The sequence below is a fragment of the Desmodus rotundus genome, chromosome 8, assembly GCF_022682495.2.
Source record: "Desmodus rotundus isolate HL8 chromosome 8, HLdesRot8A.1, whole genome shotgun sequence".
NCBI classification, from domain to species: domain Eukaryota; kingdom Metazoa; phylum Chordata; class Mammalia; order Chiroptera; family Phyllostomidae; genus Desmodus; species Desmodus rotundus.
The window spans coordinates 73,953,131-73,970,351 of record NC_071394.1 but is presented as its reverse complement, the minus strand read 5'-3'; the positions used below and the strand labels follow the sequence as shown (position 1 = coordinate 73,970,351).

The following is a 17,221-nucleotide window of genomic DNA, read 5'->3' as shown; positions in this document are numbered from 1 at the left end:
GCCTGTGTCCTGTGCTTGTGTCCTGCGCCTGCGGCATACAGAATGCACAACACTGATGTTAAAAAAGCATCGCTGATCGTGCACTTAAATTATACTGGCGTTTTTTTAGGGTTAGGTAACTTAAACCTCATAAAAATCCTACCATGGGAGTATTACTATTATGTGCATTTCGTAAGTGATATACCAGAAGCTTAGAGAAGTTAAATAATTTTCCCAGGATTGTAACTGCAAAGCCCCTACAGGTCCTTTCCTAACAAGGCCCAGAACCAAAGTTTCAACCTTGGAATGCCACTCATGACTAACACTGTGAACCTTTAACTGACCCCCATGGAACCATTCAAAGGATCGGACGTGACTGGTACCTGAAGGCTGGGACCTTTCAGAAGTGAAGGCCCATTTTCCAGGAAGATCCAGTGCCGAAACCCCTTAAAATTCCCGAATCTGGACCCTTGCCTCACCATCTCTTTGCCTTTCTTTTTCTCCAAAGTAAATGTCACAATACTGGCTCCTGTGTATGTCAGGCAGCATCCCTGGCTCGGTGACAATTTGGGCACCAGAAAGGAGGCGGCCTTGTGGCCACTGCCAAAGGCCCTGGAAGTGACCGGAACAGCCACTTATAAGCTTTGTTAGCTGGTGGTGAGCTCCGGCCCCTCTGGGCTACTTTCTACTTTCACTTTTGGGTAAAGAAACAGTGGCTCAGTCACCTCATTATCTAAAGCCTCGTCAGGACTGTGGAGTAGAGCCTCAACCTGGGAGGCTGTGTCAGGCATAGTCCCAGTTCTCGGCTGTCTGTCTGGAAGAGTCCTCAACCTACCGCACTGTTGTTTCATAAAGTTTGTGGAGATTTAAGGTTGTGTATGTTGCCCTCTTCAGCCTACCCTGAGGGAGGTGCCCACAGCAGGTGCTGGCATCCAGTCCCAGCACTGTGTGATTACCAAAGCTCAGACACAGGGTCCCAGCTGCAGAGCACAGCCTGGGGTGCAGTAGTGTGTGTGTGTCTGTGTGTGTGTGTGTGTGTGTGTGTGTGTGTGAGAGAGAGAGAGAGAGAGAGAGAGAGAGAGAGAAACCCCCCCAACCCCCCTCCAAGGGCACTGAACTTAGTCACAAGCTCTGCGGTCAGTTCAGACAGGAGCCCCACATTAATTATCTTGAAAGTGAAAAGTCATTAACCCTTAACCTAAGCTACCAATATGCCTGATATCTTTTATTGTTACTTTGCGTAAATGGGTAATTTAATATTGTTTCATAGTGACATAATTTTTTTGGTCAAGTATGTTTGACAAACTTCCCAGGGCCCAGGTTTTAAAAGGAGACATTTTCTTAACCTGGAAATGGATTTGGGTTATTCCCCTGTAATGCCTCAAAGATTTGTTCTCTCTCTCCCTATAAAAAAAATTTTTGTTAACTAATTTGGCCTATTTAATATACTAAAATTACATGGAAAGATTTGTCAAGTAAAGAAATAATTCTAGTTGCTATCTTAAAATGTTAAATATTATTGCAATGTATGTATAAATTTCATTGTCAATTGAATACTGAAGGCATGACTCAAAGGAGAGCCTGCCAGGTAAGAGACACGACAGAAAGTAGAGCACTTGGACAGCATCAGGCTGGGTACCTGCTGTGGTTGGGGTGTTGCCAAGGCCAGCCCCAGGGCCAAGCCCAGGCTGTGGGATCCAAGCTCCATGCAGACATGGGAGGGGCAAGAAGGCCCACAGCAACCCCCTGGGATCCACCAAGTCATGCCATCCCCGGCCCAGTGGAAGTGGACGCCTGGTAATGGAACTTAATTAAGGGCCCGGAACAAGGGCCCAAGAAGCACCCACGCACCTTCCTTGACAGAGTTTTTGAGGCTCACAACGTGACATGAGACAACAAGCTGCAGTGCTCACCCTGACACTTACCAGCATACAATCAAGACCCAGTAAGGCGCTCGCTCAAGAAAACAACCAACCATGGGCAAGACCCCAGGAGTCTGCTGACTGAAAGGGCTGTCCCGCTTTAGGGCCACAACATTGTATATATTTAAATAAGAGAATCACTGGAGATGAGAATGTCCTAATCGCAGGAAAGGGTGGGGAAGGAAGTCCCTGCAAATAAACCCACTAGATGCCACAGCTGGTTGGTAATGACCAGGAATGGCAGAGCCCTGGGGAGCCTCAAGATTCTTTCATTTCAAAGAACAAACCCTGGGTGACAACTGCTGTGGGACAGAGATTTGTAGACTTTCTAACTGGTACTGAAGCTACATGTTTTATCCTAAATATTGAACAAGGTCCCTCTCCCCCAAAAGCATAGCTATTACATTTGTTGGCGGGGGGGAGGAGACACTCCCACAGACCCTTCCTTCGGCCATTCAAATGTCATGTAGGGAAAACACTTTAAAAGATTTTATTTGTTTATTTTTAGAGAGAGAAGAAGGGAAGGAGAGAAATATCAGTGTGCGGTTGCCTCTCCCATGCCCCCTACTGGGAACCTGTCCCACAACCCAGGCATGTGCCCTGACTGGGAATTGAACCAGCAACCCTTTGGTTTGCAGGCCAGCACTCAATCCACTGAGCCACACCAGCCAGACAAGAAAACACATTTAAAACACAGCTTTCTACATATATATGCCTGAATGCCCTATTCCCTTGTTGGGATGAGATCCACTATCAAATTTAAATGCCCACCATATTTTCTCACCAGAAAAAAATCAGCATCAATGTCCTACCAGATCAAGCCTGTGCCCTCTAAGCTGTGCTATTATAACTGGAAGACAAGCCTCAACAAGAAATCCCCGAATAAATTCTACAAAAAATAAGAGAAATGTTTGGGCTGACAGAGGCCAGGAGAGCCAAGATGATGACCCAGTAATAGTAAAACTTCATCCAGGTACTAAAAGTCCTTGAGTTTGAAAAATACCCTTTGGAGAGACCTGCAAAAGAAGGTATAAAGACTCAGATAGCAACCTTTCTTTTTTCTTTTATTTTTTAGAGCGGGGTAGAAGGGAGGGAAAAAGAAAGGGAGAGAAACATTGGTCAGTTGCCTCTGGCACACGCCCAACCAGAATCAAACTGGCGACCTTTCACTTTATGGGATGACGCCCTACCAACTGAGCCACACTGGTCAGTGCAGATCACCACCTTTCTTAAATGCCAATTAATCTGACCTTGTCGATCCCTACATAACACTGTAAGCCTGCCAGTTCAAAAACACCTGGCACTGGGGATAACAGTTTTGTACAGGACTTGAGAGCCAAACTATAGAGGATATATATATAGTGGCACCAAACCCTTTCACTTTGCTTACAACTTGATCTGGAAACCTCTGCTAGTTTATAGTTCTGGACTAAAAAAGATGCCTTTTATTGTATACCCCTGAGTCCTGTTTGCCTTTGAATGGAAGAATCCAGAAACTAATGGGAAACAACAATATTGCTGAATGGTACTTCCACAAGACATAGCCAAGGAAAGACAGAAAAGATGCAAGGCCCTCAGAAATTTCATGCTTCATGGAGGCCTCAGTGTACAGGAAATACTGAAAAGATGAGTAAGTCAAGAAACCAACAACTTGGGATAAGGTTGTATCAGCTGCCCTGCTTACGGTACGAGTAGTCCCCTACAAGCAAGCTCCATTGGTCCTGCATGAGATGTTATATGGGAGACCCTTCCTTAGGCATATTCTAAAAAAAATGACATGCTATGAAATGTGTGCCATCTCTAGGTGCTGCTTTATCTGGCCCTCAAGACTTGGAAAAATCAACACGGATGGTCAGCTACTACGTAATTAGAACAGAGTCTGTGAAGTCCCTCTAGTTAATTACTTTTCAAAAGAAACAGGACAACAGACCCCACCCAGCCAAGAAGAGAAGACACAGGCAGCTCAAACACAGACTGACTGCTTCTTCCCAAGAGTCTGGGCCAGGCCTGTATAAACCTGAACTATCTGTACTAACTAGCTCTTGTTTGGGTTTTAACCATGTTTTCCTTTCCTGGTTGTGATATTTGCTTATACAGGCCTAGTATTCTAAGCATATTACTTATGCTTTCTTCACTCTTCCTGACTTACTGTCCCCTTATCAGCAGGAAGGGGCTATACCAGTCATCACCTATGGTCTCCAAGACTGAGGAATGAAGAACAAAAAGGGGAATTTGTAAACTGGTCTTACTCAGTTTCTAACAAGACCCGGAACCATGACCCAGCACATGGCAGTTCTTGATACATTTTTGTGGAATAAATCTTACTATTGTGATATCTTCCAGCCATGTTGTTGTACACATGCTGATCTTATTGAGGTTAAATGTAATTTATGAGTTGATGCTATTGAAATCAGTTTGGGAGTCTAATAAGTGGTCTGGTGCCTTTCAGTATAAATCTAATAAATGAACTGGGCATAACCTTTTCTGAAGGCTAATAATTTCAAATGGAAACATTTACTGCAATGTGAAAAAATAAAGCACACCAATTATAGAAAGTTAATATAATGACATTATAAATACAGAGAAAAACTAACCTCATTTTGGTTTAGTATTTTCCGGTATTCCGTGCTCCGTGAAAGAATGGTGACTCTAATTTTTCCATCCTGTAATCAAAAGGAAAAGGAAAAATTATGCGCTATGTGCCTGGACAGATGAATGAACACCTGAACCTAAAGTGGGATTTTCACAAACAGATGAAATACAATAAAAAGACATTATGGAACTTTTTTTTTAAAGGACGATTCCCTCACAGTTCTCTTAGGGAATAAAAAATACATCTACTTTAGCCACAGGAGACAACACCTGTTCATTATACTTGTGTTTGGATGGCTGGGCAGATTTTTTTGAGCAGATGTTGTGTGCATCAGATGGGGATTTGGCAGTGGAGGGGAGGTATGACAAAGGAAAAAGGTAAGGAAAGAACATCACATTCTTCCCCTATCCCTAGTTTATCTTTCATATAGGTAGTAGACATATGATTTCAGATCACTCCAGTTCAGAAGTTGTTAACACAGAGAACACTGTCTTCTGAGTATTTCTTTTTCTGCAAAGTTGGTATTGATTTTTATTCAGGATAAAAAGTGAAGCTCACTTTGGAACCAATGATGCAGTAAGTCCTCGCTTGACATCATCTCATAAGTTCTGTGACTTTAAGCAAAATGATGTATAATGAAACCGGTGTTAAGTATAGGCTAATTGAGTTAAGTTCCTATGGCATCTCACCAAGGTTATAATGAAATGACAGTGAGTAAAACAGCATTATTTGACCAGCTGTGTATTCACTACCTTGGGTCCCTCTTGTGCGATGTTCAGTCTGTGTAGTACATGCTGGGAAAATGCCCTGAATAATCCAGTATTTTGACAGCCAGATATCTATAATAGAAGCAGTTCATATTACAATGAATATTTACATATTACTATTTCAGAGGTTAGTTATATAAGTTATGTTAAAACATATCAAGAATAAATTTTATGAATGTGAATGTTTGCAACAGATAACGTTCTTACCAGAGGGGTATTATAAAATAGCCCGTATCTCATCCGGGGGAGTAGTGAAAAAATCGCTTCTTTAAAACAAACCTAACAATACAGATATATTAAAAGGTCAGAAGAGACAACATGTACCCTTCACACCAATATAGCACTTATAATTACAGAAAGTAAATTTTAATTAACCTGTTTTTACATTAAAATATGTTGAATAGCAAACTATTTCACTCAAGTAAAATTCATGTTTTTGGAAAAGGTATGAAAAAGTATTTTTAAAAGCTGCAAGTTACTTCTGGCCAAGATGGAGGCATAAGTAGACACACTGTGCCTCCTCACACAACAAAAAGAACAACAAATTTAAAAACAAAAAACAACCAGAACTGACAGAAAATCAAACTGTATGGAAGTCCAACAACCAAGGAGTTAAAGAAGAAACATTCATCCAGACTGGTAGGATGGGTGGAGATAGGCAGCTGGGCAGAGAGGACCCGAGGCAAGGTAGAGGCTGGAGTACTGGGGCGGGCAAAGCGGCGGCTGGCGGACCCATCAAAGCAGCAGATTGCAGACTGGGTGGTCCCACATTAGTGTGCAGATAAACCCGGAGGAACAACTGGGGAACAAGACAGACCACACAACCCAGAGTTCCAGTGCAAGGAAATAAAGCCTCAAACTTCTGATTGAAAACATCTGTGGGGGTTGAAGCAGCAGTGGGAGAAACTCCCAGCCTCACAGGAGAGTTCATTGGAGAGACCAAGAGGGTGCGAGAATTTACACAACCCCACCCACCCGGGAATCAGCACCAGAAGGGCCCAATTTGCTTGTGGGAAGCAGAGGAAGTGACTGAAAACCGGCAGAGAGCACAGCAAGCGGCACTGTTCCCTTTTGGACCCCTCCCCCACATACAGCATCACAGCACAGCGACGTGGGTTGCCTGGCCTTGGTGAACACCTAAGGCTCCACCCCTTACTATGTAACAGGCATGCCCAGACAAAAAAAATGGCCCAAGTGAAAGTACAGATCAAAGCTCCAGAAATAATACAACTAAGCAATGAAGAGACAGCCAACTCATCAGATGCACAGTTCAAAACACTGGTAATCATGAAGCTCACAGAATTGGTTGAATATGGTTGCAAATTAGATGAAAAAATGAAGGCTATGAAAAGCAAAATAAAGGAAAATGTACAGGGAACCAATAGTGATAGGAAGGAAACTGGGACTCAAATCAATGGTTTGGGGCAGAAGGAAAAAGAAACATTCAACCAGAACCAAATGAAGAAACAAGAATTCAAAAAAATGAAAAGAGGCTTAGGAACCTCCAGGACAACTTTAAATGTTCCAACATCCGAATCATAGGGGTGCCAGAAGGAGAAAAGGAAGAACAAAAAATTGAAAACTTATTTGAACAAATAATGAAGGAGAACTTTCCTCATCTGGCAAAGGAAATAGACTTCCAGGAAGTCCAGGAAGCTCAGAGAGTCCCAAAGAAGTTGGACCCAAGGAGGAATACACCAAGACACATCATAATTACATTACCCAAGATTAAAGATAAGGAGAGAATCTTAAAAGCAGCAAGAGAAAAGGAGACAGTTACCTACAAAGGAGTTCCCATAAGACTGTCAGCTGACTTCTCAAAAGAGACCTTGTAGGCAAGAAGGGGCTGGAAAGAAGTATTCCAAGACATGAAAGGCAAGATCCTACATCCAAGATTCCATCCAGCAAAGCTATCATTTAGAATGGAAGGGAAGATAAAGTGCTTCCCAGATAAGGTCAAGTTAAAGGAGTTCATCATCACCAAGCCCTTATTATATGGAATGTTAAAGGGACTTATCTAAGAAAAATAAGATGAAAAATGTGAACAGTAAAATGACAGCAAACTCACAGTTATTAATAGCCACACCTAAAACAAAAACAAAAGAAAACTAAGCAAACAACTAGAACAGGAACAGATTCACAGAAATGGAGATCACATGGAGGGTTATCAACAGGAGAGTGGGAGGGGGAGAGAGGGGAAAAGGTACATAGAATAAGTAGCATAAATAGTAGGTAGAAAATAGACAGGGGGAGGTTAGGAACAGTATAGGAAATGTAGAAACCAAAGAACTTGTATGTATGACCCACGGACATAAACTAAAGGGGGTAAATGTGGGTGGGAGGAGTGTGCAGGGCGGAGGGGAATAAAGGGGGAAAAATGGGACAACTATAATAGCACAATCAATAAAATATATTTTTAAAAAATAAAAAATAAAATAAAATAAAAGCTGCAAGTTAATAACAATGAGGATTCCAGTTACCAAAAAAGAAACTAAGAAGTAAGAAATCAATGGTAATATTGGGCTGGCCAAAAAGTCTGCTATATTTTTTTCTACAATGGCTCTAGTAGTGTTTAGTTTTCTTTAACTTCATTTGAAAAAATTTTGTTAGATTGCATTGTGACAGCTGTAATATCAGCATGTATTATTTAAAAAAACATCAAAATTGGTGAATTTTTTTGTACCCATTTTAATATTAAAGATGGAAGAAAATATACAACATTTTTGGCGTATTATGCTTTATTATTTCAAAAAAGGTAAAAATGTAACTGAAATGCAAAAAAGGATTTGTGCAGTGCATGGAAAAGGTGCTGCAACTGATTGAACACATCAAAAGTGGTTTGAGAAGTTTCTTGGTACTGTTGACATTTTGGCCAAATAATTTTTTGCTATGGGGTTGTCTTATGCATTGGAAGACGTTTAGCAGCATCCCTGGCCCCTGCTCACTAGAAGCCAATAGCTGGAGGTAGCTAACATACTCAAAGTCAATAAAATTATTGGTGAAAATGAAAAATGTGTCTTTTATTTTATGGAAAAAAACTAAATGGACTTTTTGGCCAACCCAATAGCTAATAGAAGCTCAAACTAAGTATGTATATGATGTGTGAGTCATCTGCAATGACAATTATTTACAGACATTTCAGTAAAGTTTCCTGTACCCTCTTGGAATCATAAGTTTTCAAATGTATCACATCATAATCCGTAAATGCTTTCCATGTGTCAGAGAACAGGTCACCATATCCATAGGAGCTCTGAAAGTGGAAATAAAATAAGTTAGAGCAATAAAGTCATTCAAGGTGGCTTTTCAAGAATGGGACAATGTACCTGGATTACCTTGCTAGTGCAAAGAACTAATGATTCTAAAGAAGTCCAAAAAATCCATAGAAGGAAAACAGATTTTTCACCTTGGGTCTTATTTGATATAATTTCATCAAAAATAATCACCACAATTATAATCATAGTCTGCTAAAAGTGGTTTGTCTTTCCACCCTAATCCTTTGTATTTTCATGTCTGAAACTAATTGTTGTGGGCGTTTTTCTGTGAGTTTTCTATCCAAATTACAGATGCACACAACACATACACACACCACCATTAGTAAACACTGATATTTGGGTAATTTCTTTGGAAAGAAATTTCAGAACAAGAAAATGCCTTGAAATATAATGTATGTGTAACTGTATGAAATCATCTACCCATTGCCTTATACTTAATAATTCCCCATTAACAATAATAAGAATAAAATAATAAATAATAATAATAATAATAATAATAATAATAGCAGCAGCATTTTGCATGTTCTTGTGTTCCAGGCATTATTTAAGCACTTGACATTATTACTACATTAAACCACCCTTCAAACTTAATGAGCTATATAATATCCTTACCCACTTTTTACAGATGAGGAAACTGAAACACAAATTTAAGTAATTTGCCTAAATCCTAGAACTGGTGTGTTTGCAGGCCTGGGATGAATCCAGTCTGTGTGGCTCCAGACTCCATGCTCACAACCTCTGCACAGCAGTTGCCTCTTAGAGGGAACTAGTTCCTTCTAGTACATTAATCAAATGCATTGATTTTTGCAAAGCAGAAATTAATTACATGCTCCATCAGCTAAAGGAGATCAATTTATTTTATTTTTTTCAAACTATAATAATAATTTATTTTAAAGTGGTATAACTTAGACTGAAAAATTCAGCCAATAGAAATAAGAAATATTAAAGTCTCAGTTGGTTATAGATTATGTTCATTATTTTATGTCTTTTTATCTTCATAGCACTTCTTTCAGATTATGAAAATTTTACATTATACATTTTAGAGTTATTTCAAAATTACAGAGAATTGTTAAATGTGGTGATAAAAAAATAGTTTGTTCCTTCAATATCTCTCCAGTGCCATTCTAAGAAAGGCCACTGTCAACACCACCAAAAGTGCAATGTCCTGGGTCTGGCTCAATAATAAATAAAGGGCAATTAAAAGAAGTGACTAGACAGTTTCTTGAGATAAAACACCTCAGATAAAATAAGATACCTTTGAAAGGAAAATTTAAAAATAAAATACAGAAATCTGACTCATCCCTTTTCCAGGGAATCATGTAATATTCAGTAATAACCACCTCTAAAAGCTGCTTTGCCATGTCCCTCAAATTCAAATTCTCTGCCACAGGGAAAGGAGAAACTTTTTTCTAGTCTCATAGTGAAGACAATATCCTCCTGTGTTTGTCTCAAATTTAAACATACACATAACCTATGACTTAGAATTTCTACTTACAAGAACCTGTCCTGCAGAAATGCTAGGATGAGGTAAACAGGCATGTGTCCATGGGAAGGATTTGCACTGCAGCATTTCAGTAAATAGCAAAGAACTGGAAACAAACAACACATGATCCAGGCGGGGACAGAGATAAATGCATGTCCTGAGTCATGCAGCCAACAGAATGCCAATAAAAAATGATAACCTTAAATGTCCATGACATATTAAGTTAATATGAGAGAGAATATTTCCTATAAAGATATATTTACATTTATTCAAATGAAATAAGTCTTACAAGGCATCGCATGTGTTAATTGCAATTACCTTTAAGGGAAATGGAATTAGAGGAGAGGAAGAATTTTTTTTTTAATCATTACATACTTCTGTGTTGTTTGAATTCATTATAACCAGATACTACTTGCCTAATTAAAAATAGTAATAAAGCTGTATTACTTCTCAGCACAAGAAAATATGGAAATCCTGCAGCAATCTTCCCTTTTATTCACTCTGTTATTAAGAGCAACCCTGTTATGCCCAGGAATTCTTCTGCAGAAATGTCCCTTAATGCATCTCAAGAGGTTGGTGGCCTTACCCATCCCACGGACGAAGCCATGTGACTCAAAAGGAAAGGCCAAACTGCTAAATTTTGCAAGGACAAGTGGGAAGGCCTCATAGGGCTTCTTTTTGAGAAGTTTGTAAAAGGTCAGTAAGATCTGAAGCCACCAGTATAGCGACAGCCACCACTTTGCTCCTTCCCTGGGCACACTGCTCATTCCAAGGCCTTCAGGACTGCTCTGAGCATTGTCCTCTGTCAGGGCTTCAAGTCAGTTAGCCTGGGCCACAGTGTGGCTTTGCTAAGGCATTACCAGAAAACAGAAGCGTCAGTGGCCACATAACACCTTACTACTGTCCCCAGGAAACCTCCAGTATTTTGTGGGCCTCAATTCTGTAGCAACCCAGCAGATCTATCTGTCCTAGGAATCTGAACGAGCAACTAGCAAAGGCCTCACTGACAAAGAGTAGAGGTTTAAAATGGATGCACAGAAAGCACCAAAGGAGGGAGGTAACATAGGGCAGGGCACATAACCTGCTGGGCCAGGCCAGTCCCAGTCTGAATCCCCTGCCACACGTGCCCAGTGACCTGAGCAACCAAGAAGCTTCTGGTGGCTGAACAGCCTACTCCTCCCAGCAGGACACAGAGAAGGGTGGGTGGAAGAAGTCAGCTCAGCTTAACTCAGTCTATTTGAGGAAGGCATGGAAAAGCATAGAGGATACAAAGAAGCTTCTGGGAAGTGTCTGGAAAACTTCCATCCACTTAACAAGTTCTGCAGGGAACTCTAGGGAGACAATAAAAGCACTGCAGTTTCCGGGGACAGATCTGAGGTCAACCGGCCTGCAAAGGAACCCTGACTCCACCTCTTGCTGACTGTGTTCTTGGAGGACAGCCACCAGCTACTCAGAGCCTTGGCTTCCTCATCTATGAAATACGCTAATAAAGCCCTCATCTATCACGGGTTGTGAGCATTAGATGAGATAACAACAGGTATAATTTTTTTTAAAAAGTACCACTACCCTGCGTTAATCATTCAGGGCTGCTGATGCCCAGTGATTGTGGCCTAGAAGCACACAAAAAAGAGGAAAAGAAAGAGACTGTGTGCCCTTTGCTCACAGAAACATTTTCAGGAAATGAAAACTGGTGGCAGCAAAACTGAAGATATGAAAAATGTAAATCTATGCAAGAAGGAAACTAAAGACAGCATTCACATCCAAGAATGAAAAAACGACTCTCATCAAACTTCACATCAAACCACAGGTCTTGCAGTGATAATGAAACCTTTCCTACTCAGCTCAACTACGAGCTTCATATAAATGAAAAACATGTCAGCAAAACAATTTCCCTTCTGCATAAGAAATGGAACTGCAATCAGCTGTCTAGCTCTGGTCTCTGAAAATGAATATACCACGTGTCTGCTGTGCTTCTAGGTAACACTGCCCATGATAAAAAAAAGAAAGAAAGAAAGAAAGAAAAAACGTTGCTTAATAGGTAAATCACATCTGGACTGGGGAAGGGTGTAATGACTCTTGTAATTGGCTGTCTCTCTTGTGGGGGTTCAAGGGCCTTTGCCAATGCAGTTGCCAGGAGACATTAGGGGCATCCTTTGGGACATGAGGCACCTGTACCTGCCCCAGGTGGATTCTGAGTTCTTGCACCTGAGCTGTACTTTTGTGAGCTGCTAGAAAGACTCTTTCCAGAGAAAATGTCTGATACTGTCCTACCAGCAAGCTGTGGCTCCCTTGCCAGATTGTTCTGAACAGACTTGTGCCAAGAGGAGGGCCAATGGTGTCCTGTGAGTTGGAATGTTTAGCTGAAACTTACACGACTTCTCAGTTGGTATTTCAGCTTCCCAGTTTAGGCAGCCTTTCTCATGTGTATTATTGGGTGAGCCAAAAAGTCCATGTGGTTTTTTCCATAAATAAAAGACAGTTTTCATTTTCACTAATAACTTTATTGATTTGGATATTTTGAGTACGTTGGCTATTTCCCACATGGTATAATGTTGATTATTCTCAATTAATGTCTCGATTTGATCACTATCAACTTCAACTGGTCTACCTGACCAGTTGGGTAGCATCATCCAGCAAGAAATCTCCAGAATGAAACTTCACTAACCACTGTTGACACATTCAATCAGTCACAGCACCTTCTCCATACACCACACAAATCTTTTTTTGCATTTCAGTTGTATTTTTATCTTTCTTGAAATGATAAAGCAAAATGCCAAAAATGTTGCATATTTTTTCCATCTTAAATATTAAAAGGGCTACACAAAAATTCACCAATCTTGATAAGTTTTTTTAATGCACCTGATACGACAGCTGTCACAATACAATCTAACAAAATTGTTTTGAATGATGTTAAAGACAGCTAAGTACTACTAGAGCCATCTTGTGGAAACACCAAACAAACTTTTTGGTCAACCCAATATAAACCACATGTTCTCGTCATTGTCTTTGTCATAGTAACATTCAAAGCACATGTGCTATGTGCCAGACATTTTGACTATTCATATGCTATATGGTTTATTCTCAGAATGACATTCAAGTAGAGACTACAACTGTCCCATTTCACAGCTGTGTGCACTTGGGCAACTCTGCCGGGAGGGGGTTACCTTGGCAGGCAGACATGCCAGTATTGAAAGAAATAGGGAAGAGAAGGAAAAGACAGCACTAAAAACAAATAAGCAAATAGCAGGTACAGCATTTATGTGCACACCCAGGACGTGCCCTGTGTAGTGAGTACATCCACAGAGCACGGCTGTCACGAAGCAGGCAGCAATGGGAAACTTCAAGTAGGCAAAGTCAGATGATAAAGACAAGGGTGCTCCCCATGAAGGTCATGCAGGGATCACAAAGGTCAAAGGAGTAACAGGCTTCTTATGCCTGCCTCAGAGGAACACAAAGGATGGGACTTTGGTCTTTGGAGAGTCACCTGCCCAAAGAAGCAAAGAAATCTTCCATGGCCTCACTCTGAAGTTCATAGAATGAAAGTATAAACCTACATATGTATTGGGTTGGCCAAAAAATTCATTTAGTTTTTTCCATACAATAGCTTTAGTAGTGGTTAGTTGTTTTTAACTTCACTCAAAACAATTTCTTACACTGTATTGTGACAGCTATCATATCAGATGCATTTATAAAAGTATCAAAATTGGTGAATTTTTGTGTAGACACTTTAATATTGAAGATGGAATAAAATACGTAACATTTTCAGCATATTATGCTTTATTATTTCAAGAAAGATAAAAATGCAACAAAAATGCAAAAACAGATTTGTACAGTATATGGAAAAGGTGCTATGAGTGATCGAATGTGTCAAAAGTGGTTTGCTAAGTTTCTTGGTATTATTGATACTTTGGCCAAGTAAGTCTTTGCTGTGGGGCTCTCATACATTGGAAGATGTTTAGCAGCACCCCAGCCTCTACCCACTAGCAGCCAATAATGGGAGATAGCCAATCTATTCAAAATATCCAAATCAACAGTTATTCATGAAAATAAATAACATGACTTTTATTTTACAGAAAAAACTAACTGGACTTTATGGCCAACCCAGTATCTCCCTGTACATATGTATATGTACATACACATAGATACATCCCACTCATCGGCACATGCATGGAATGAATCTTTAAGTGTGTGTGTTTTAGAAAATTCCATTTCGCCACATCAGAGTCACAGATTTACTGAGTAAGGACAGAGCTGAAGCAGAGAGCAGTCCTACTCACCGTGTCCCACATCACAATGTACACGTCTGTAGTGAAGGAATTGTTGATGTGCTGAGTGATGTAAAGATTGACAAAGTCACAGAAGTGGTGGTACATGTTAACACCTAGCATTGTGAAAAGAAGTCTATGTTAATTAACCCCGAAGAACAAATAATTATGCAATTTTTATTCTACCACATCTACCACATCTATTTATCATGTGATGGGCTTCTAGCTGAAATAAATGAGAAAAGAAAGTTTTTCCAAATGTGAAATAATCTATACTAAGGTGATTACAGATGGACTGGGTTCAAAAATTCAATTTAAAATTGGTTATTTAGCCCTGGCTGATGTGGCTCAGTGGATTGAACGCCAGCCTGTGAACCAAAGGGTCACCAGTTTGATTCCAAGTCTAGGGCACATGCCTGGGTTGCAGGCCAGGTCTCCAGTGGGGAGCACGCAAGAGGCAGTCACACATTGATGTTTCTCTCCCACTCTCTCCCTCCCATCCCCTCTGTCTAAAAATAAATACATAAAATCTTCACACACAAAAAATTGGTTATTTGGAAATCAGGAATGGATTTCCCCATATAAAATAACTAACAATTGATCATTAAGTTTCCAGAAAAAAAAAAATAACAGAAGTCTATTTAGCTCAGAATTAGGTAGAACTATAGGATCAGGAAAACTAATTGTTATTGTTTTAGGATCATTTATTTTTAAAAATCAATTAGGTAACACCTATTCATCACAGAATTATTAAAAATGACAGCAACTATTAACATTTTGGCATTTTTTTCCCATTCCTGTCTCTTTTCTTCCTACTTAATGACTACTTACAACATTGCTTCCTGGGAAGATAACAGGGTCCAGCACAAATAACACCACTGTTTTATTACAAAATCATAAGCATGTAATTCTGCATAATAACAATATCACACTCAAGCATACCATATGACATTTTAAGTGAAATGTTCAAATTAAAACTATAAATAAACACCCATGCTATTACCCTACCAGCACACTCAAGCAGGCATCTTCTGCTGGACCCTGTATTAACCAACTATTGTTTAAAAGGGCTGAATGGGTATTTAGGAACTTCTGGCCAAGATGGAGGCATAGGCAGATACACTTTGCCTCCTCGCACAACCAGAAGAAGGACAACAACAAATTTAAAATAAAAAAATAACCAGAACTGGACAAAGATGGCAGCGAGATAGGTGGGAGTGGAGTCCAATTCCCCCTGCACACGGGTGAAACACCTAGCCGATCTACTGAGGAACAAAGTGAACAGCCAACAGTACCCCAGCATATATGAAGATAGTGGAACAAAAAGTGTAGAGGACACTGAAAAATCAGACGGTAAGGAGATTGCTTCAGGACAATAAGGTCCCTGGGACCAGCACAGGGACCTGGGCAGCTGCAGTGCCAGGCCCAGCGCTCATGGGGCCTGCCACAGGGACTCTTGGGAGAGAGCCAGGTTAAAGGCTCCCTCCCCTGCCAAACAAGGCTTGAGGAACACCAAGAGAGACCTGGTTGCTTAAAGTCACAGGGAGGGGAATAAGGACGAGTGGTAAAACCACAGAGACCTTGTACACTGGCTGGGGAGAGTTGAGAGTTGGGCCATGGCAGGCCCTGACCTTACAGGCCCCGGTCTAGCTGAAGAGGTGGGCTGTGTGAGAGGACAGGCCCTTCACTGTATGGAGCAGCAGGATTGAGCAGGAGGAATTTCTCAAAAAGAAAAAGTGAAAAAAAGAGACACTTAGCAGCAGTTTGGGGAATTCTCCTTCAGCAGCCACTCTAGCCTCCTCCCCACCCAGCCATGCAGGGCTCCCTCGGTAGTGCAGAAGGCCCCCAAGCCCACACCCGAGGCACTGGGGAGAGTGCCCACAGAAAGCCCTGCGACAGCAGCCCCGAGGAGTGCGCACCCTAACCTGCGGGACCAGACACTGCTGGGGAACTGGGCTGGAGGCTGACCAACTGCAGATCAGTAATGGGGAAGAGTGAAACTAAGTCCCCCTCAGCCTGCTACAGCCAAAAAGACCAGCAAAACTGGCTCAGCCAGTTTGAAGCCACCAAGAGGCTTTTTTTTTTTAAGTAATTTTTTTTATTATTATTATTTTTCTTTTAACACCTTATTCTTCTCTTTCTTGCTTGCTTGTTTTATTCCCTCTTTATTCCCTTTATATCTCTTCTTCCTTCCTTCTTTTTTTTAATTCCCACCAGTGAGACAAAAAAACCTGAACTGTGAAAAGACCAGATTTGGACCCAAAAATGGGGCATCCCAACAGCTGAGACAGTGAGACAAATTTCACTGTTACTCCAGAGAACTTGCAAGTTATTGTATATTTGTATTTTTTTTCATTATTCTTACATCTCTTATTTTATTAGTATTTTTATATTTCTCTTCTTTCTGTTTAGTCATCTTCGCTTGGCTAGTTAAATTGCTGGTTAAATTATTTGACTGGTTTCCCCTTGTTCTCTCTTTCAGTGTATTGTTAATTAACTGTCTTTCACTTTACTTGTGTTCCATTAGCACACTACTCTAGGTCCTATACTTCCTATTTTTGTTAACCAGATCACATAGATTCTGTCATATCACTGTTGCTTCATTATTATTGTAAATAATAGCTATTCCATACATTTGTAAATACTACACAGCACCCCTCCCACATCTTACTGTTTCCTTAACTTTATTACTGGTGTGGTTAACTCTATTCTCTCACAAGACACCTATTTTCTACTCTTTACTCTCACTGTACCTCATAATCCAACCTCCTACAAGCTCACTGCTTTCTAAATGCAAGTCATAATCCTTCCCCCCCTAATAAGAGTCTTATCTTCTTTCCACACATTCTAAAAAGTGGCTAGGTGGGTGAATTATCATGGTTAACACTACACATGTCCAAAGGATCTCCTATCTCTTCTCTACAGCCTGGTATTTTAAAT

At 40.4% G+C, this 17,221-nt stretch overlaps 1 protein-coding gene across 7 annotated transcripts in view; it reads right to left on the bottom strand.

The window, feature by feature from the left end:
- EOGT (EGF domain specific O-linked N-acetylglucosamine transferase) overlaps positions 1–17,221 on the bottom strand; it is a 62,472-nt gene that overhangs the window by 8,953 nt on the left and 36,298 nt on the right. For all 7 annotated transcript variants that reach the window (XM_045192338.3, XM_045192337.3, XM_045192335.3 and 4 more), the window contains 5 exons: positions 14,294–14,397; positions 8,419–8,511; positions 5,469–5,540; positions 5,247–5,333; positions 4,496–4,564 (listed from right to left, as the gene is read on the bottom strand). In XM_045192338.3, the coding sequence (XP_045048273.1) occupies positions 4,496–4,564; positions 5,247–5,333; positions 5,469–5,540; positions 8,419–8,511; positions 14,294–14,397 (425 nt within the window). The remainder of the gene's footprint in view (positions 1–4,495; positions 4,565–5,246; positions 5,334–5,468; positions 5,541–8,418; positions 8,512–14,293; positions 14,398–17,221) is intronic.